This window comes from Zalophus californianus, chromosome 8 (genome assembly GCF_009762305.2).
Source record: "Zalophus californianus isolate mZalCal1 chromosome 8, mZalCal1.pri.v2, whole genome shotgun sequence".
NCBI classification, from domain to species: domain Eukaryota; kingdom Metazoa; phylum Chordata; class Mammalia; order Carnivora; family Otariidae; genus Zalophus; species Zalophus californianus.
The window spans coordinates 65,714,250-65,737,185 of NC_045602.1; the positions used below are offsets into that span (position 1 = coordinate 65,714,250).

A 22,936-nucleotide genomic window follows, 5' to 3' on the forward strand; every position below is an offset into this window, starting at 1 on the left:
GAGGTGAGTTTAAGATCCCTTATATTTTACCATCTTGAAGTACTCCCGATAAATTGTCTTAATAAAATATTGACAAAAGCTATTAGGACCAAGTAGATCTGTGGAAATGCAGGAATGGTAAGAATAAGAATACAATTCATTATAAAGATTTTACAAAAGAAAAACTATATGATCACCAGATACAGAAGAGGCAATTTATAAAATTTCCAAGAATGTTTAAAATATTAGGAAATGTCCTTAACTCGTTAAGTGTTATCTATGAGAAAGAAATTAAGAACTAGTATACAACACTGGGGACATGGCTATTAGAGTCAGGACAGAATGAGAATCACCACTATTACTCTCATCGGTGTTCTCAGGTCCTAACCAGCAAGATAAGATTAAAAAGAGGTTGAGAAGAAAAACATGCAGATGATCTTCTTAAAAACACTTTCAATTGGTACAAAACAATTAGTTAGAACTAATAAGTGAGCAATAACCATTTCATTTTCTTTCATTGGTGGGTTTTGCTTTCATACATAGTTTGAAAGTTCTAACAAATGTTTACTTTCCTTCCAAAATATATTTCTAAGTAATGGAAGACAAAATAAGGCATTGTTAATATAATGATATTTCAATTGTGTGAGTATATATGTATGTACTTGCTATATATAGGTATGCCAAAATAAATAGGTATCTTCTCTAGGAGTCAAAAGCTGCCATGGTATAAGCTCATTTCCTCTCACTTTTTCCAGGCTTCCAAGAGCTAGCTTAGCAGTAAATCTGCCCCATCCTGTTGGGTCCTGGCCAAGGTTAAATCTTCTGTTCCAAGGGTATCCCAAATCAATGAAATCTTGAGTATCCAAGCCCCCTTGATCAAGGACCCTCAAAGTCCAATCCTAAGTGTACTTCTCTGGCTCCTTGGTAGTACATGCTAGATTATTATTTCAGTTCCTTCAGTGTGTAATCTCTTTGCTCCCTAGGCCCAGCAGTCCCTAGGCGGATTATGCTGAGATTTAACCCTAGCTATCACAACCTCTCAGCTAGGATAAGAAATGAGAGCAACTATGGAAGAGGTCTTTTTGCAAGGGGAGGGAACTGTTACCTCTTTTAGGAAGCATGTGCCACTTCTGCAATCCCTGAGAGTTCAGGGGGTATCTGCAGAATCAACATCTTCACAGGTACCCCCATCCCATATTTCAAGCTTCAGGATTACCCAACCAGGACCCTAACTGCATAGCAGCCCCCCTTAAGCTGAACATTCAAATTATCTTTAGAGCTCTGTAACTCTGTCAAATCCCATGTCTGTTCTTCCATTGCAGGAAATAAGGACCTTTTTTTGAAACCCACTCTCCCTCTGCAAGGCAGTAGTACAACTTAATTGGCCAGTTCTGCTCTCCTTGTAGGCACTGTTTTCCCCATATTTTTCAAATGCTTGAATCACTGTATAGACAACAACATTCCCCTCTTATGGGATGTTTTCCTAGATCACTACTGGTCAAATCAGTAGTCAAGTGACCACCTTGTGCCAAGGACTGAGTAAACTATTCCCCAAACCCCATCTTACTGCCTGATTTCTTATACTACGCCCTGTACCACCTATGTCAGTTCTGGCCCTCAAAGATACAGTTGCCACGAAGGGATTAAACATGTATGATACTGATTAGAGGAAGTGTCTGTGAAGGATAAAACAGGCTCAGGAATTGACAGGGACAGCCTACAGACCATAGTACAAGTTTGACCTCTACAAAAGAGGGACGGTAAGGAAATACTGGGTGGAAAGAGCTTCAGTGTAGTTCCAAGAAAGTCTCATCCAGACTGCTACGAAGTTCCCCAAGCCAAAGTTGCCCATTGAAGGAGTTCTGCACTAGGTAGTAAAAGGTAAGTATAGTATCAGTGCTATGCTCAGTTAATGACTGGAAGCAGCTCGAGGTCTTTATGGCTTCAGCTCAAATGCAATGGTGGATCCAAAGGGGTGGCAGCTGGCTATCAGTCAAGTATGTTCCCCAGAGTAGGTTCTCTTGAAGGAGATCTAAATGGTGCACTGATATGGCCACCATATCAACCAAATACCAAAACAAATAATAAAACTATAGCAATTAAAACTGTCATACTACAGTTGACCAACTAAAACAATGAAAACAGTATGAGTTTAGACTCAAATCCACATACGTGTATGTACACGTGTCTGTAGATTTACTAAAGACTATGACTAAAATAGCATTTCAAATTATTTCATATATAAATGATACTGAGAAGTGGCTCTCCATTTGGAGGAAACATTTTAAATTGGCACTTCACATATACAAAAAAAATCCAAGGGAAATACAGAATTAAACATAAAAAAACATAAAAACATGTTAGAATACCTTTGTCAAAAATGCAAAATTAATCAGTTAATTTTTTTTTAAGTATAAAATCCAAAGGACAAACACAGTAAAAGAGACATCAGACAAAAGATTTTAACAAACGTCATTTGCATGGCAAGCAGATGGTAGAGCACTAGTGGACCTTAGCAGAACAGAGGAAGTTATAACCTAAATGGCCACAGAGGTGATCAGAGAAGAGAACTAATTATCTCTACAACAAATCAGAAAGGATCAGGGCTTAGAATCTGAGGACAGGGTCAAAGTCTATATAGAGAGGGGCTACACAACTGGATCCCCTTCCCAATCCCACATAACCAAAGGACTACCATCTCCCTCCACACATACTCATACCCATACAAGCCCTTTGAACACTGCCTCCAACACCACCACCTCAGGAGACTGAGATTTATTTTATGAACTAGGAGAGACTTTCATTTGGAGACACTAGTCACAGTAGTGGGAAATTGTGACAAAAGGGTTAAAAGGAGTGCTTAAGTGAAAGCTTAAATACCAAACAGATGAAGGACCTCTTGCCTCCTTCTTCTGCCTTTACTCTGTCTGAGTATGAGGAAATATCTGGAGAAACTACACTCATCCAGAGAAAAGACTTCTAAAAACATGTGGTAAGGTGAATGGGAGGGGCTGTGATTGAAAACGAAAATCACCCCAACAGTCCATAGCCTTGCTCTTCAGAGTAGAGAGCCAGCCAGGGTTTGGAACGGGCCAAACCATGGAGAGCTTTGTATGCCATTCTAAAGAACTTTATCCTACAAGAAATCAGAAACTGTTGAAAGATGCAAAAACAATATAATAGGATCAAATTTGTTTCAAACTATCATTCAGTAATGTATCAAGAATTGACTAGTTAGATAGAAACTAGAGATACCAATCTAGAGCTTTCAAAGATGTAATTTAATCTCAGTTGATTTGATAGGGTAGTTATTAAATTACTTGCTAGGGAGAATGTCAAACTGAGTAGTAAACTTCTACTAGTAAACTTCTAACTTTCAACAGTTATTGAGTACCTGCTATGTTCCACATCCTCTGCTAGGCACTAGAGATAAAATGGTGAGAAAAAACAGTTCCTTGAACTCACAGAAATTTGTCACCTAGATGTAGAGACAGTTATTAATCAGAAATCATACAAATAAAAATTTAAAAATTTAAAAAAAATCAATAAACCTAAAGCTACAAGTATGACAAATGCTACAATGGAAGGGTGCATGGTGCTGTAACAAGAAGATAAAATTGATACTCTGGTTGTCTTCCTACATCTCTTTTACCGTATCACATGGTGTAATATCCGTGGGATTTGGGTGGGATTAACCCCAGGCTCCAATGACAGGCCCTGATTTGCCTCAGCCAATCAGTGCTTGACATTCCCTAGACCTCAGATCTCTGGGTTCAAGGGTAAGGCATGTGGACCTGTATTAGTCTAATCACAATGTAACTGGGAATACGTGAAGAAACTCTTTTTTGCTGTGAATGAAGAACTGTGGAACCTTGTGAGCTCTTGGCCACTATCTTAAGACACAAAAGGAGTCAGCCTTAGTGTGAATTTGACAGAGCAGAATACAGAATTGAGAGGCAGAAGGAAATCAAGTTCTCACTGATACTGTCAAGTCAATCAAATCTACCCAAGGTTCCTCTTTATCTCTCGATTTTCCTTCATATGAGCCAATAAATTATCTTACCATTTAAACCACTTTGAATTGGGTTTTTTGGTACTTGTAATATTCCAAAGGGATATTGTCTAGAGAGGGGAGTCAGAAGGGTCCTTTATGAAAGTGATAACTGCGGCAACATCTGAGGGATAAAGCAAGAATTGCCATGATATGACTGGAGGGAACAAAGTTCAGACAAAAAAGTATCAATTTTAACTTAGATCAAGTAAGACAAGTTGAAAAATGTCCACTGGCATTATTAACATAGATATCTTAAGTTAGTTTGTAAAGAGCCTTATGATGAGAGCAAGGTGCTGGGGTGGGCAGTGTGACGGAAACCAGAATGGGTTCAATTGAGGAATAAGTGGAAGGTGAAGAAATGAAGGGAGTATAAACAACTTCAACCCTTAAATAGTTTGGTTGTAAAGGGGAAAAGAAATAGGAATGTGGCTAAGAGGATATAGGTTATCAGTTTTGATGGTTTACTTAAATGAAGAAGACTTAATCACCTTAAGGAAAAATGAGTGAATATAGCAAAAAACTTTCATAAAAGCATTTTCATAAAAACATCTATCAGAAAGGGTGACATTTCAAGGGTATGAGTCAATGAAACAAAAGCCCAGTTTACCCTATAGAGATTAACAGGATATTTTTTTAAACCCTCAAGAATTAAAAAATATAACATGTCTTCCAGGGACATTGGCAATGATGGTAGATAGTTTGAGCTGTCACAGCTGGAAGAGAGGGTGCAATACTACTGGCATCTGGTGGGTAAAAATAAGGGATGCTGCTAAAATCTTGTTTAGCACAGAACAATCTCTCACAACAAAGAATTATCCAGCCCAAAATGTTAGTGGTGCTAACGTTGAAAAACCCTACTCTAGGAACTTAACATCAAGTAAATTGGAACACATGAAATAATTTTGGTAAATCATTTATTATTTTAGGTTGGAAACTACTGGAAATGACACATATATACATAAATAGGAGATGGTTTAAATATACTAGGGTACATATGTACAACAATATGTATAGTATTCCATTATATATAGGTTTAAAGACACTGGTTTCCTTATTATCCCTCTCACTACAGCCACATGGCTTTGTATTTGCTTTTCTGTTTTCTCATGCTCTCTTCCCTTGGGGACATGTATGGCTGCCTGCCTCCCTCAGAGGCCTTCCTCAATGACACCATTACCTTTCCCAAGCTCACTAACCTTTTGCTACTTTTATTTTTTGGTATTAATATTTATCAGTATCTGGCATGTATTTGTTTATTGTCTTCCTATACTAGAATGTAAGCTCCATGAGAAGAGGGGCCTTTTCTTTTTATTCACCATATAGAACAGTATCTAACACATAGTTTATGCTCAACAAATATTTGAATGATTGAGTAAATGCAGGAAATAACTCTTATTTCACAATTTTGTCCAGAGTTAGTTCTATTTGTAGGACATTAACCTCAACACATACGGTGTTAAAGTGACTTCTGTATAGTTTTCATTCCTTTAAGTTATATGTAACTTACCTGTAAGTTCTTTTAGGCCAGCAACATATTATGACTTTGTTCACCCTGTCCCCTCAGCCTTGAACACCTTCCCAAGCCAAAGTGCAAACTCCCACTTAGGGATCCTCTAACACCAGTTCCAAACTTATTCTGTGAAGCTTTTTCTGACCCAAAACAGAAAGGTCATTTTCTCTGGGCTCAAAATGCATTTGTCCACATCAATCACGGCAATTAATGGGCCCTATTATTACATATAACTACCTAATTCAAGTACCTTTTCTGAGGTCCTCTATAGATTTTTTTAAAAATGCGATGTATCCAGATTTTGAAATTATAATTTATTTTTTATCAGGCGCCTGTTCTATGTAAGACGTCTCACGTTTTTAGTGCATCGCCGAAGGGTGTGCACACATACGATCTGGTCAAAACAAAAGCACGTTTTGACGAAACCCCTGATAAGTAATGACTACAACCCCCAAGATGCGCTGCAGGGTCAACGTGTGCATCGCGTCTGTTTTCACCTTTCAGACTAATGAGTGGAAAGAACTGACGACAGAACAAGCTGAGAATGTCTTTAAAAACATATTCTATCAAGAACGAACGAGCACTGAAATAAACGACTGCCCAGCACATGACTGGTATCCACCGGGCAATGTTTGACGATTAATGTGATGTTTGACAACGTGAATGTCCAGAGAATTCCTCCTTCGCTTATTCAGCGCAGAAGACCTCCCGATAGATAACGCAAAAAATGCTCGTAAGAGAAACTCAAAAATATCAAAACAATGCTCTTAGATATGTTAAGCAGGTAGGTCCCCTCCACTTCCCTTAACTTCTCTTAAGACTTATTTTCCGAGGTTACAAACACGGAAAGAGCACTGCATTTCTTGAAGAGGACAGTATGCTTTTCAATTGCCAGCTACCAAACGCCTAACAGTGATACGCTTTGGCGGGAAATAGGAATTTGTCAACACACTAATGTACAACATTACAATCGCCTGGTGGTCCATAGAACACTTCCTGAGATGTTTAACAGATTCTACAACGAGTTTTAGTGGGTTTCGGGTCCCCGGAACTTACAGGGCTCAAAGTTCCTACGTATTCACGGCAAGAATTTTAAGGTATTTTTCTCCCATAGGCTGACACGGTCAGCTTCCATTAAGGAGTGCGAGCACATTTCCTTCCTTTTTGCTCAGGCTTAGTCCCGTCCAAGGATGCGTACCTCCCAGGTATGCTTTACTTTTTCCTCAGAGCTGGGTCCCACGGCTCGTCACACCCCAGGGGCAGCCAGCAACCACTCAAAGGAAGATCGAAGACCTGCCGCCTCAGAAAGGAATCTCGCGGCACCAGACGGGACAGGGAACTCGCGAGAACCGACCACCCGGCGGAGATCCCGCGCCAGCAGGCGGGACCGAGAAAAGAGGAAGTCGCTCTTAGACCCTCCCACATAGGTCCAGTACCCCGCCTCGCGAGAACACCGAACACTGCCGGCTGGGGAAGCGCGTGCGAAAAGCAGAGGCGCCGCGCATTGGGCTCGTCGGCCGCCGTAGCCCCTGCTAGGACAGCCCGTGCGAGCCTGCTGGAGGAGGAAGAGAAAGGCAGAGAGAATCGGGTTACAAGATGGCGGAGCTGTAGTAGTTACGGCGGCGGTGGCGGCGGGAGAGCGAGCTCTTGGGGGCAAAGGGAGGGGAGGGTGGGTGTGTGCGGGGGTGAAGTGAGAGGTGACCGGGACTCCGGGCGGAGGGGTCTCGGTGACTCTTGTTGCCCCTTACCGCGACTGAACCTTGGGAGCCATGGTGAACTCGGGCCTCTCCGGAGCCGCCGCCGCCGCTGCCGCCACCGCCGCAACCGTCTCTCAAGAGTGAGGGGCGCGGACGAGGTGAGCGAGGAGGCGGCGGCCGAGGCGGTGGGGACAGCAGCCACCATGTCGGATACGCGGCGGCGAGTGAAGGTCTATACCCTCAACGAAGACCGTCAATGGGACGACCGAGGCACCGGGCATGTCTCCTCCACTTATGTGGAGGAGCTCAAGGGGATGTCGCTGCTCGTTCGGGCTGAGTCCGACGGTAAGGTTATTGGAACATAGCATAGGGGACAATCAGTGCCTCCGGTTTGGGCATAGCCCTGGTGTTTAGGCCCTGGGCCGGGTACTGTTACTACCACATCTTGGGACAGCGCTTTGGTTTTGTGCCTGTACTTCAGTACGGTAAAAACAAACTACTTTGTCCGGATTTACCCTCAGTCAAACGTTGATTCTGTTCCCCCGCCTCCTATCCCTATTAAGGATTTGACTCCTTCCTCTCCAGTCTCGCCTTTGAAATGGGAGAGAGAAGTGCGAACGGAGGAGTAATGAGAGACAGGAGTAGTTTTCTTCTCGTCCTAGGGAGCTGACCCTCCCCCTCCCTTTATTTTTTGGTTTCTTATCCATTATATGTCTGTTGAAAAAGCTTAGTGAAACTTCACTTTCTGAGTGGGTTTTTTTTTTTTAACCCATTTTACTAACCAGCCCCTTTTGCCCCAGGCGACAGGTGCTGGGGAAAACCAAAAGGTACCTTTTCCTGTGGTTATTGCAGACTGTTGCCACGATACGTGCACGCACAAGCATATCTATAGTCTGGGATCCCCCCAGGCTGCCTTTGTAGAGGTTGCCATGAAGAAGTGGGTACTTTACAACTTAAACAAGTTAGGACACCAGAACAGATTGTAAACTTGTATCCGTTGGTTTATTGTACGAGTCATGTGTGAAGAATTTTTAAATTATAAAATGTAGAGCATAATTAAAACCTTTCTCACTGTAATCTGAACGCCTCGATTTGAGCAATTATGTGCAGATAATAGAAAAATAACAATCTTAGATTTATTCTTGTATTTTGTACTCTTGCACTTTCCCTTTTAAATAGTTACGGACATTTATTTCTATATGAAGTGTCCTTCATTATGTTAAGGAGAAAAGGATAAATGCAGTTCTGTAATTTGTGTACTAAGTACTTAGATTCCTGTTGTGGTCCTTTGTAATTTGTTTTGTTAAACTGGAAATGCAATAAAATAACTTTGTTAAAAAGAGCTTGGCTTCAAGTAGTCATTTAGACCTTAAAATTTTCATTTCAATAAAATTTTAATGGACATCTAGTCTCCTTATATTTTGGGTCTGAATGTTGATCTTAGGTGGATTTTTTTTTTCCTTTAAGAGTATATGGGGGATAAGATGGTGTGTTCTGTATGAAGCCCAAATCTGAAGAGAAAAACGTGAATCAGAATACATTTGATTACTTCACATGTCTAGCTAGGGAAGGAGAACAAGTTTGTTTTTTTAAATTAATATTCAGATATTTTATTCAGAATTTTATGAATTGAAACTTACAAATACTATTTTTTATCTTTCAGGATCACTACTCTTGGAATCAAAGATAAATCCAAACACTGCATATCAGAAACAACAGGCAAGTAGTTGTTTATCTTTAATTTGAAAGACTTCATCTGTGATCAAGGAAGTATTAATCTGACAAACATGGGAAAGCTTTCCTGACAAGAAAAAACATGTTTGGTAAACAGAGTTACACATTCTGTTTTTTCCTGTAGGTCAAAAGTTTCAAACTAAAAAGTGAAAGTTTTTGTACTGGCAGTAATTTATTATCTTTGAATTGAGCCACTGTTAGTTTATGTTAGAATACAGAGTATTCATTAGTCTTTCTTAAACTACAGATAGCCAGATATCTTATACCCTGTATACTAATAAGCCTTTTATTCTCAATCACATTTAAGGGAAATGACATAAAAGAATATTCAAAGGGGTACTCTTTAAAGCAAGGAGAGCCTGTTTGTGGTGTGAAATTCGATCCTTTGATGAAAGCAAAGGTAGAATTTTTGAGGTAGAAGCATTTAAATCCTGTTCTTTAATTGTTGTATATTTTAAATCAGTGGATACTTTATAAAAAGTGTACATTGCCAGTCATGTAATGTTTTCTGTTAATATTTACTGTCTTATTTGGGAAAAGAAAACCTGTGTTGTGTTTCAGTGTGCCCAGTTACTTAACCTGGAAATGGCAGCAGTGATTCAACCTTTTCTTCTGTGAATGTTTTCATTTTTATTATGAAAGATTTCAAAATTGAAAAGTATAGAAAATGTGTGTCTGTGTAACACCACCAAATTTAACAATGTTAACATTATACCATGTTTGTTTCTAATCTTTGTAACGTTGAACATTGTGGATAGAGTTAAAGCCCCCTTTGTGCCCATCTCATTCTATCCATTCTCCATCCTCCCTATAGGTAACCATTATTCTGAAGTTGATGTATTATTTCTGTACATGTTTATATACCTTTTTTGCATATCTATGTATCCATAAATAATATGTAGTTTTTTGTGTGTTTTTAAACTTTACATGGTTGATCTCATGCTCTTACGTGTACTCTGAACTTTCATTTTTCACCCAACAGTTAATTGGAAGATTTGTTGATGTTAACAATGTTGATTTAGTTTTTTTTTAAACTGTATGGTATTCTTCTGTATGATATACACCTATTGTTAGACATTGGGGTTATTTCGTGTGCATGTGTGTGGTGTGTAAAGTGAATATGGCAGAGATTTTTGAAGGAAAAGATAAATTATATTAGGATTATATTTATATCATCAATACCTACTTTCTTCAAGGTCAATGAAAATTTGGATGCCCAGAAATAAATACTTCACAATTGGGGGAATGAAATTATGTCTGTTGCACAGCTCGTTATTAGTAAAAGTCTTACTGTTAAACAATTGTTTTGTGTATGCAATACGTTCTTAATCATTTCTTTGAAATATTTAAATTTTCAATATTCAATTAATAGTTTTTTTTCCTTCTGCTTAGAAAATACTGTTTATCTTTGATGGAGAATCAATTTAAACATTTGTCCTGTATTGAACACTTGAAAAATGTTTCCTATACCTGAGACATTTAAGTAAATTTAATTTCTAAGTCAGCTAAGCAGATGGTTATTCTCTGTCTTTGCATGGAATTTTACTAGGTAGCTACTTTTGTTTTTTTTGTTGTTGTCATTGGCCTCCTTTTTTGTGGGGAAGGAAATACTGTTTTGTAATCTCTTTTTTCCCCCCATCCACGTAAATATAAAATTCTCAGAAACTGTGTTCTTAAATGTGACTCCCTACAAATTAATTATAATGGATTCTTCTCAGAGTGTATATAAGATTCTTTAACTGTTGTTACTATTGGAAAGATCACATATGGTGGAGGTTTGTACATAGAGTAGCCCTCCAACATTAGTCCAAAAATACACGATGTTTCATTAGAAACCTTGGAACATGTCTTTCTGTGTAATATTACTCTGATAGAAAACTAAAGTATTGGAGAAAAAAAGTACTTATTTTTAAAATTTTATGCTATTGGGAAAAATGTTTTCTGTAATTAGTCATGTTTCATGATATACTATTAGGATTTTTAAGTAGTTTTTCTAATTGAATTACCTTTACCAAATAACATTAAACTAGAAGAGAACTCTGGCACTGAGAATAATATGAAAAGGCTTTGTATCTAAGATTGAAAAATGTGTAAATGGGGTCACTTGTTTTATTTTCTTTATTTTTGTTTAAATTGAGTGCACTTTTCTAATAGAATCAAAGAGTAATTTAGGGATTCTGTTAAACTTAGTTTCTTTGTTATGGATATGGTTTTTTTCATTTTTTTCACCATAATCTTGTTAATTTGCAATTTTACCAGATTATAAAAATTGGGATTTCCAAACACATTGATAGTTTTCTGTGTTCATTAGAATTACCTTTTTAAATGTCATTGTTTAAGTTATTCAGTATATTAGTCCAGAAAATAGCCATTTCCAAAATTTATATGAAATATATTGATCATTAGTGGGTTTTTAATTTTAAAAAGACTTGAGTGAATGAGATGCTCATAGTTTATAGGATATTTTGCTACAAAATACACTGAATAAATTCAAAGCGGACTATTTAGCGTTCTTTTTTAACATTACGGTTCTAAAATGAGCCAAGTTCTGAATTATGGACTCAAAATAAGTTAGAATGAGTTGAGTTGAATGTCAAATGACCCCGTATTGATAGGTCATCATTGATTCACAACACTTTCTTGCTTCAGTACTGTGGGCAGTACTGAAGTTAACGGGAAGAAGATAAACTTAAAAGAGCCAATAAACTTGTTAAGCATTTAAACACATTGGGAAGAGAAGAGAGTGATGATACAGTGGACCATGAAATAGTGTCTGATACATGTCAAAATTTTAAGTTATTTAGATTCCATCCTACTGATCCTGGACTAAATCAAAAGAGTCATAGGGATGTAAACCCCTTATATTTAATACAATTTTAATATAATTTGTGTTAATTGGGTTTAGGAGAGAAGTATAAGGAAGTCCCCGTCCTTTGTTTTATTGGGAAACAAGACATAACAGGTGAAACAATTACATAACAGTAATAAAATATCTGATAAAGGGTTTTAACCCAGTCCTTATTGAAAGCCCATGAAAGCATTTCACAGATGAGGCAGTTAAGGCACAGAAAGGTCAAGTTTCTTGACTGAGATTTTACAGTAGGTATGTGCCAACACAAAATTTATATAAAGCTATTTTATTCCACAGACTTGGGATAGTAGAAAATTAATCTCTTCCTTAATTTCTACTATCCCAAGTCTGTGGAATAAAATAGCTTTATATAAATCTATATAAATTTCACTCTCCCTGGTGGTGCCTGTTGAAGGAATTGTGATAGAGAAGGAAATAGTACACCTGACACAAGTTATTAAGGCTCTTGGCAGCAGAGGTTTCTTATTTGTGAGCTTGGTTTACTAAACAAAAGGGAGCTATTCTAGATTCTTGAGGAGGGGCCTAACATGATGAAAGTGATACTGTGTTTAGGAAGCAAGTATGGCAATGTCATGAATAATGAATTGGAGGTGGAGAGGGAAATAAGAGCTTTAGGTAGCAAGACCTTTTACTATAATTCAGATGCAGGAAAATGAAAGTCTGTTCCAGTGTAGCAAATGGAATTGTAAAGAAGAAACCGAGCTCTAGTATATTAGCAAGAAAGTGCTGGAAGATTTGGTGAATGATTAAATATGAAAGAGAAGGAATCAAGGGTCACTAGTAGTGTTTTGAGTTGGGGCCAGGTTTAGATTTTTAAAGTGCAGTTGAAAGCTTATGAAAATTTTCAGCAGAGGAATGACATGATCCAAACTAGTAACATCAGTGTGTGGAATTGAAGAGAGGCAATAACTGGAAGAGTAACTGAAAGATAACAGCCTAATCCAAGAAGATATAATGTTGAATCGGGTTAGGGTGATGTCAGTGGAGATAGAGGTGGATGGATTTGAGATATATGTATAGAAGATAGAATTGACAGGACATGCTGCTGGGTTAGGTATTTGGTAATCAGGAAGAAGATGCAGTCAAGAGGAAAAATAAGCAATTGGAAAGAGTAGAGAATCAGGAAAACATGTCTTGAAACCAAGGGAGAACAGAATTTTGGTAAGGAAAGGAGTGTCAGTCAATGAATTTGCTCTTCATACCCTTCAAAGGTAAGATTTAGACTATTCTAGGTTTTAGCTAGGAGAACATTTGCCAAGATAAAGATAGAGGTGAAAGTTTTGAATGCTGAGTTAAAATAACAGATCAGGAGCATGAGTGGAGGACATGAATTATTAGATTGGAAAGATTGGGCAGTAATGGGTAGAGGTATGTTCTGGGTGGTTGTTCTGGAATGGGACTAAGAGGTATCTTTTGGAATGGGACTGAGGAGGAATACTTGGAAATCAGATAGAGAGGGCTTTTAAATAGGGGTCCAGACAGATACCAAGATAAATGGAATGCCTCTGGGCAGGAGGTTGGGAAGAAAGTTGTTGAGAACTTTGTGTTCTTTTAGAATTGTTTACATTTTTTATAGGGCATAGTAGCACAGACATGGATTTAGAGCTGAGTACTCTTGAGTTTTTTTATTTCATTATTTCAAATTTTCCTGAGCTAATTTTCTCGGAACTTTACCTTTTATTTATTTTTTTATTTTATTTTTTAAAAAATTTTACTTATTTATGTGATAGAGAGATAGCACAAGGAGGCAGAGAGGCAGGCAGAGAGAGTGAGGGAGAAGCAGACTCCCCGCCGAGCAGGGAGCCTGATGCGGGGCTCTATCCCAGGACCCTGGGATCATGACCTGAGCCGAAGGCAGTCGCTTAACCAGCTGAGACACCCAGGTGCCCCTAAGCCTTACCTTTTAAATGATGATACTACCTACATCATGTGATAGTTGTGAATTAATGTATAAAAAATGCTTTAGCATGGTATGTGACACATAAGCTCAGTAAGAACTATAGTCATAATTTCATCATAGTCCTCTTTTCCAATGAGGAAAGAAAAATCTAAGAGGTTAAATACTTTGCTGAGTCAGAAATAGTGGACAGTGAAACTGAGTGGTGCTCAGGTCCTAATTCTAGTCTGGGGTTATTCTCATTATATCCAAATATATGTGGATTTTAGGAAGGTATTATTGTTTTTAGCAATATCATCAGGTCTGTCTTGGACTATATGTTATACCATACTATATTTTAAAAATCCATCTCAAAAAAAGTTTAGGTCAGCTACCCATTAGGAGAGCTAGATGTTGCATAATATGTCTGGTTAATCGCACTCATTTTCAGACTTCTATATTGATTTTGAATCTGTAAATTGAAGTCTACAAATCTGATATTTCTATTTTCCCTTTAAAAAAATAAGTATTCCTTTTGAAAAACTTCGGCTCTTCAATTTCATCAGCAATTGGGGCAAAGATAGGGTTGATTTGACAAGCAGTAGGATCTCAGATATTTCATGAGTGGATTTTATTCATGTTAATATACTGGAGAGGAAAACTGAAACTGGTAATCCATTGGTTTGTTAGACAAATGTGTCACAGGTGCCTTTGTGAGTATACTGTAAAAACTGAAGAGACCCTTTCCATAGAAAAGATGTTAAAAGCACCAAGTTATTTATTTTTAAGATTTTATTTATTTGACAGAGAGAGAGACCGCGAGAGGGAACACAAGCAGGGGGAAGTGGGAGAGGGAGAAGCAGGCTTCCAGCCGAGCAGGGAGCCCGATGCAGGGCTCGATCCCAAGACGCTGGGATCATGACCTGAGCCAAAGGTAGCCGCCTAACGACTGAGCCACCCAGGCACCCCAAAAGCACCAAGTTTTAGATACAATTCTAAGGTGTGATTTAGACCGTGAGTAAGAACCTTTGATTTAAACAGTATTCACCTAAAGAGTGTATTTTTAATATTTAATATCAGAAATGACCATTTCTCATAATAAAACTACATTGTGAAAATCTGATTCAGTAAAAGCTAAATTGTCAAGCCTCTCCAGCTCATGTCTTAACTTCCATCCTGGCATTAGATTTAATCACCTTTCTTATTTTTTTAAAAGACCAGAGCAAATATAACTGACTTTTTCTATTCTCCCTGCAGGCTCATTTTAAATCTGATTTCCATGGGGACATAGTGGTGATTAAATGTTTAGTTGGTAGAGGAAAACTCTTAAGCTTCTCTTAGTTTAAACAGGCATTAATAATGTCCCAAAGATGTGTGTGCCATGCACAAATGAGCAAAAAATACAATACAAAGAACACAGCCGTTGAAAATGGACATTACTACTAAAACTGAGCTTGACTTTGGGGTATGTAGGAAACCCTGCCATTTGACACTTTTTATTTTGTTTTAAATATTCTTGTGCAAGCTTTGTGCTTTCTTACCTAGGAGCTTTTACTGTGATCTTTGGAATAAGCAGTTAAAAGAAGTACTTCTTATGGTTATTTTTTGACTGAGATTGTAGGTTTCCAGGGAGGGGAGGAAGAAAGGATAGGATTTGTAACCCTTTTTGAGTAGATTTCATAGAGCTGGAAGATGCCTGCTCTGATGGGCAGTTTCCTATCCTCTATTAACCAACCAGAGATAAGACTTAAATGATGTTTTCAAATTTGACTTATTGAAAGAATTATCTGAGACCCTTGTTAAAAATAAGGTCTTGGGGCCTTCACTCCAGGGGAGAAGGATGGGAATTTGTATATTTAACCATCACCCAAGGTCAATCCTGTTTACATTGAAAAAGGATTCTAAATATAAATCCCATTTAGTTTCTGGGGTTTTGCCTGGCTTAGGGAGAAGACTAAGAAGAAACAAGAAGAAACAAACAAGAAAATGATGAAGAAGGTGACTCAGTTACCTTAAGTCAGACTTCATTGCTTCCCTGGACTTTTGCTCGGAAGATAGATTGGAACCAAATTGGAAAGGGCCTTGGGTGCCTGGATAAAGTATTCTGGATTTCATCCTGTTGTACTAGTGATCTCCAAATTGGAATGCACAGTACAAAGCATTGAGATTTGAGAAGAAACCTGCTTAGATATTTTAATCAAAAGAAGAAATTGACTCTTGCTAATACTTAATAAGCAGGTGGTCAGAAGTAAAAAAAAAAAAAACACACACAGACATGGTATTTTAAGAGTAACACTTCCATGAAAAGTGTTCCCTAACTACTGTGAATTACGGTAGCCTGCATGTGCAGATTAATATTTACAGATATTTTCCAATTTAAACTAATCTGTAACCCTAACAAAATGAATGCATGCCATAAAAAGGCCTAAAAAAAATAATGTAAATGCAAATGAACATGATAATGGTAAAACTGACATTTATACTCCCAGTTAATCTGTCAGCCAAGTAATAATGCAGAAATAATGATAAAATAGATCTCACAAGGGCGCCTGGGCGGCTCAGTCAGTTGGGCATCTGCCTTCGGCTTGGGTCAGGATTTCAGGGTCCTGGGATCGAGCCCTGTGTTGGGCTCTCTGTTTGGCAGGGAGCCTGCTTCTCCCTCTCCCTCTGCCTCTCTCCCCTGTTTGTGCGCTCTCTCTCTCAAATAAATAAATATAATCTTTAAAAAAAAATAGATCTCACAAGAAGTTGCTTTTCCCCCAAAATTCAGAATTATTAAAAGGATGACATTAAATATGGATTTGTATCTACTGTCATTTGTGGGTGTACTGTGCCCTAAATATATCTTGGGTCTTAAAATGCTAACTAATAATGGTATGGAGCCATAACAGTTCAAATATTTTAAAATGTTGCTTGTTTTATCTTTAAGGCTTTTTATCTCATTTTAGTGTGTGTTTTATAGAGTATTGCTGTACTAATACTATATTCCTGAATATAATGTATAAGTAATTTGAGACATACAAATAGAGTATTGGAGATCACTGTTTATGAAGCTGTTTCAAGGAGAGCTCTAAGAAGTTGACTCGAGTAAAGTACATGAACCTGAGTGTGTTTCCTAGACCTTTAACCAGAGGAGCTCTGTCTTTATCTTTTTTTTTTTTACATGAAAATTCTAAGTAAAATTTTGTTTGTAAAAAGTGCTGCTGGGTTGTTTTGTTTTTTTTGAAGACAACATACTTTTTTTTCTTTAAATTTTTTATTGTTATGTTAATCACCGTACATTACATCATTAGTTTTTGATGTAGTGTTCTATGATTCATTGTTTGTGTATAACACCCAGTGCTCCACGCAGAACGTGCCCTCTTTAATATCCATCACCAGGCTAACCCATCCCCCCACACCCCTTCTGCTGGGTGTTTTTAAAGATTTCAAAACCTTTTCTGTATATGGTGGGAGCCATGGAAAGTTTTTTTATTTATTTATTTAAAGGTGAAATATATTTTCCTTTGTTACACAGCTAGAAAGTGTAGAATTTTTTTTTTAAAGATTTTTATGTATTCATTTCAGAGAGAGAGCGAGCAAGTGGGGGGAGAGGCAGAGGGAGAAGCAGGTTTCCTGCTGAGCAGGGAGCCTGATGCAGGGCTCGATCCCAGGACCCCAAGATCATGAGACGAGTCGAAGGCAAACGCCCAACCGACTGAGTCACCCAGGCGCCCCACGGAAAGTTTTTAAATGAAAAGAGTGACCTGATAAAATTTAGAATACGTGGTGGCAAATTTTCCTTCCAAGGAGCACAGCCAGAGGAAAGGGAGAACACAGCTTTCCAGGTATTGTTCTTACCTGATTAAACAGCAAATAAGTATTAATCTGAGGCCTGGGTTAATTGAAGGATATTTTTCATTTACAGATTAGAGCTATCAGTATTGAAGTGTTTTCATTTTGAAGACTTTGTTAATCTGAGGCTCACTTTTAGTATTATATTTTTTAACATCAAGTCATAATATTTAGAAGTATTAGATGAACAATTATTAACTAATATATAAGGTATTTTTGTAGATTTTATATTTGGTAATTAGGATATAAACTCGTATATTTTTTTAAATGTATATTTAATGTATATTTTCTGAAAAAGTTTTAACTGTGTTAAACTTTCATTGTTATATATCCTTAAAAAATTGGCCATTTCATTTGAGTGTTGCATAATGATTTTTGTGTTTAGATGTGTCTATGTTTTAATTTAAACCCAAACTCTAGTTTTTAATAAAGGGGTTGACAACTTTTTCCTAAAAGCTTAACTGACTTCTTGGTAGGGATACAATTAAGGACATTAGTAGAAAAACACCTAAACCCTGGGGTTCTTAATTTTTCTACAAACTAAAATAGGTGCTGAAATAGGTGCTGTTGATAATACTTAGAGCTAGAGTATCTTCATTTCATCATTGTTTTGAATTCTTTCATATACTCAAGGCTTTCCCAGATTCAGGAGAGAGGCAGTAGAGGATTAAAATGTCTACATTACTGGGTGCCTGGGTGGCTCAGTCGTTAGGCGTCTGCCTTTGGCTCGGGTCATGATCCCGGGGTCCTGGGATCGAGTTCCATATCGGGCTCCCTGCTCGGCGGGAAGCCTGCTTCTCCCTCTTCCACTCCCCCTGCTTGTGTTCCTGCTCTCGTGCTCTCTCTCTCTCTCTCTGTCAAATAAATAAATAAAATCTTAAAAAAAAAAAAAAGTCTACATTACTGCTTGGCCAAGAATGGTTGGACTACATTATCGTAGTAACATGAGCCAGAGCCTGCTACCCTGTTTTAATATTTTTTTTTGTTTTAGAAAATTCTCAGTGTCATTTTAGTACCCAAACAATTCCATTGCCAGTATATTACTAAGCTTCAAAGGATAACAAAATACAGCTACATGATGTCAGTTGAGTGTACACTAATTGCACACATCAGAGGGCATTTGTCACCACTATACTGTTTCCTCTCGTCTTGATTAGTACTTACACTTCGTAGTTATTTCTTTTCTACCTTTTCTAGTATGATGATGTAAAAATCTTTATTTTTAAACAGGATACATTAATTGTTTGGTCGGAAGCTGAGAACTATGATCTGGCTCTAAGTTTTCAGGAAAAAGCTGGCTGCGATGAAATTTGGGAAAAAATTTGTCAGGTAAGGTTTTTTTAATAATATTTAAGTTTGCATTCTTGATATTTTTTCTTTTTACCTGAAAGATATGTATTAGAATGTGGAGAGAGAATGTGTTTTATCACTTTAGATTTTGATAGCATATATTCATACTTAATAAAAGGTCAGTAAATAATTATGTTCTAAGTCTGAGGTTTTTCTTTAATATTTGGTCACCTGTTTGCCTGATATTTATGAATACTGTGTGCCAGACACTAATGATCAAAAGTGCTCATGACTTCAATTCTGAAAGAACTTATAAAAGGTGGTAACTCTCAGGTAACTGGAACTTTTTTTTTTTCAAGATTTATTTATTTTTAGAGAGAGAAAGCACACACACAGGCAGGAGGAGTAGAGGGAGAGAGACTCTCAAGCAGCCTCCACATGGAGCCCAACATTGGACTCAATCCCACGACCCCGAGATCACGACCTAAGCTAAAACCAAGAGTCAGATGCTCAACCCACTGTGCCACCCAGGCTTCCCTGGTACTTTTTTAATAAAGTTTTTATTTTAGGGGCGCCTAGGTGACGCATTTAGTTAAGCATCTGCTTTCGGCTCAGATCATGACCCTGGGGTCTTGGGATCAAGCCCCGCTTCGGGCTCCCTGCTCAGCGAGGAGCCTGCTTCTCCCTCTCCCTCTACCCCCACCCCATGCTCTTTCGCACACTTGTGCGCACGCGCGCTCTCTCTCTCTCAAATAAGTCTTTAAAAGAGAAGTTTTTATTTTAGAAGTTCAGATTTATAGAAAATATGAGCAGAAAATACAGAGAGAGTTCCTGTGCACTTCCCTCCCTAACACCTTCTCCTCCAGTTTCTCCTGTTAATAGTTTCTTAAATTAGTAGGATACAGTGGTCATAATTGATGAGTTAATATTCAATATATTATTATTACTATTCATTATTATTATTCATACATTATTATTAGCTAAAGGCTATATTTTATTCAGATTTCCTTGGTTTATTTTACGTACTTATTTTTTTAGAGAGAGAGCGAGCGTGCAATTGAGTGTAGCAGGGGCAGAGGGAGAGAGAGAGTCTTAAGCAGGCTCCATGCCCAGCACAGAGCCTAACTCAAGGCTTGATCTTAAAACTCTGAGGTCATGACCCTGAGATCATGACCTGAGCTGAAATCAAGAGTCAGTTGCTTTAACCAATTGAGCCACCGATTGAGCCACCAAGGCGCCCCAGAGTTCCTCAGTTTAAAACCTAGTGTCCTTTTTCTGTTCCAGGATTCCATTCAGTATACCATATTACATTTAGTAGTTATGTCTCCTTAGGCAAATATAGTCTGTGACAGCTGCTAACTGGAATTTTAAATTAATCGTAACATTTTAACTATTATTTTCTGTAAATGGAATCACTGTTTCAGCAGTTGCCTAGTGTAATATTCTGTTCTAGTGTTTTTTACTGTTGTCATTTTCTCTTCTATCAGCTTTTCTTTATAGTGATTCTGATCACTGAAGGTTCTTAAGTTAGTTTTAATGCATCTGACCACAGTAATTTTTTTCCATAGTCCTCCCAGTAACAGTGCCACACAGTACAAGAAAGTATGAACCTTCTCATTCTATATAAAGCTTATTTAATGGCTGGCTCTAGGTCACAAATCTGAACTGGAAGTAGATGGTTTGTTTCTTTCCACCTCATATCTTACTATGTATGTATCAGGTATTAATGGAGCATTATTAGTATACACGATTAAATAGAAGAATTTCTATTGATGAACAGGTGAAAACACTGGTAAATATGATTTTGCTTTAATTTGTAAAATATACCTAAGAATATAATCCAAATTATTTTGTTATTATTTTGCCTTTGTGTTTTGCGTGTCTTTAAACCTATGGGTGGTGATGATGGGAAAGTCCTAATACTTACCCTTTTTTTTTCCTTGTGTGCTCTCCACAGATTGAGATTGAATTTTATGTTTGCAAAGTTTTCTATAAAGTGAGATGTAAGACTTAAAAATGACCTCTATTGCAGATTCAGACACATGCAGTTCACAAGTATTTGCTGCTCTGTTCTTGATTCAGAATCATGCATGGGTTCATCTATAAAATGAGGGGAAAAAACTGGTCCATGAAAATAATGAAAGCATACTGAAAGATATAAAACTTTAAAAATAAAAGAGGGAAAGATTACTTTTCTATAATGTGGGTTTAAAAGCTGTTCAGAATATTAATAGTATATAAAGATTAACCTTTTTTATTATAAGTTCCTGAAAAGTGATGTTTTATTTTGTGTTCTCCCTCCTCTGATATACCAGCATGGCAACTGGCACATGTTGTGTGTGTACTCAGTACCTATTTAAAGAATGAATGAATAAGACAGAAGATAAACATCTTTCTTAGAACTAGGATGTTGGAATTCATTTCTGCTAGAACATATATGGTGGATAATATTTTCCAGTGATCAGCATATTACATTATGCCTAGTCCCTTCCCAGACATCAGCATGTACTGTTTAATATCAGTTCCTGGATATACATAGATTCTTGAAGAGTTGGTGCATTTGTCCTAGAAAGTTTTGCTGAAATTTGTTTTACTGTTTTCACTCATGCTGTTCAGGAGTTCCCACAACCACTGTCAGGTTCACTAATTCACTAGGAAGACTCACAAAGCTCCACAAAGCTGTTAGATTCATTGTTAAAGTTTATTACAATGAAATAATACAGATTAAAATTACCAGTGGGAAAAGGCACATAGGTCAAAGTCTAGGAGGGTTCCAGGCACGAGCTTCCAGTTTTCTTTCTCAGGATACTTAAGCAGACAGCACTAATTCCAGCAGTGTTGTGTTGCAACCTGCACATAATATTGCTGACCAGAGAAGCTTACCCCAACCTTTGTGTCCAGTATTTTCATTGGGTGTTAGTCCTATAAGCAGGCTGACTGCTCTGTGGCTGACTAGTTTCCAGCACCTCCACAGGTTGAGCTGATACTGCATGGCCCAAGACCTCCACTATAAACCACCTAGTTACCCACACAAAGAATGTCTGGCATAGCCCAGGGCTCCCAGGTAAACAGAAAACACTCATATCAGACAGGATATTAAAAGTGCTTAGAGGTTACCTCTCAAGAGCTAGGCAAAAGCCAAATCTTTCTTCAGGCAAGACTAATCCTTGACTGCAAAGGCCACCCGTTGGCCCATTGCCAAGACTCTCACAGCACAATGATTATATTTGTCTAAGCATCTATATTTAGCATAGCATTTATATGACAGAGCAAATATCAATATGAATATGCCTGATATTTGAAGGAGCCATTCTGGGGTAGGGATATATTTAAAGAAACAACTAATCTGTTTGATAAAGCCATGATTTACTTTTTATATTTTATACTGATTACTCATTTTTCTCCTTGATCTGTTGCAGTTTGTACCTTAATGATAAACTTGTACAGAAGTGTTTAGCATAGAAGTTAACTGACAGTTAACAAAATCCATTTCTTCCTCCTGCCAGTCATTTTCTTTGAGCATTGATGTTGAGGAGGCTTTAACTCCGTTTCCCAGCATTAATGTTATATTAATATTATGACGCTTATGTACCTAAGGTAGTTGGAGCAACAATGTTAGTATTATGCCATGTTGCAGTATGGTAATAGATGAGACCTGAAAAGTAGGAGTCTGGCACATTACTGGAATCGTTAACAGTTATTAACAATTGTTTCAGTTCATCAAGTTTATTTACAGGCCTCCATTCGACCTTGTCAAGTCCCAAGAATAGGTGATCTTGGCAAACATATGGCTTTTACCCTTCCAGGCACCTGATACAATTGAGCTAAGAGAATATCATCTCTTGCTCCGATCCTTTCTTGAGGCACTCATGTTAATATCAGATTTCTCTTGTAGCTTTACCCATTTATTCATTCCTTTGCCCTTGGTTACTATTTCTTCCCATTTGTCAATGATCTTTACTCACATTTTTCCACCTTTGGAACGGGTGCTAGATTTGGCCACTCTGCTGGTCCAGGAAGTTTAATTTTTTACTAAACAACTGAGTACTGTACTTTTTTTTTTTTTTTGAGATTTTATTAATTTTAAAGA

General features: G+C 37.6%; 1 protein-coding gene and 1 long non-coding RNA gene across 6 annotated transcripts in view; one reads left to right on the forward strand and one right to left on the reverse strand.

Annotated features, from left to right (window-relative positions):
• The window catches only part of LOC113937063, a 447,938-nt gene extending 441,067 nt beyond the window's left edge, over positions 1-6,871 (reverse strand). For all 3 annotated transcript variants that reach the window (XR_003524474.1, XR_004820238.1, XR_003524476.1), the window contains exon 1: positions 6,742-6,871. This is a non-coding gene — a long non-coding RNA (uncharacterized LOC113937063). The remainder of the gene's footprint in view (positions 1-6,741) is intronic.
• Positions 6,872-7,002: 131 nt separating this feature from the next.
• PPP4R3B (protein phosphatase 4 regulatory subunit 3B) overlaps positions 7,003-22,936 on the forward strand; it is a 63,715-nt gene continuing 47,781 nt past the window's right edge. For 2 of the 3 annotated variants that reach the window (XM_027620727.2, XM_027620726.2), the window contains exons 1-3: positions 7,003-7,585; positions 8,904-8,959; positions 18,787-18,885. In XM_027620727.2, the coding sequence (XP_027476528.2) occupies positions 7,444-7,585; positions 8,904-8,959; positions 18,787-18,885 (297 nt within the window). In that variant the 5' untranslated portion in view covers positions 7,003-7,443. The remainder of the gene's footprint in view (positions 7,586-8,903; positions 8,960-18,786; positions 18,886-22,936) is intronic. The other variant, XM_027620725.2, reaches the window with a different exon arrangement.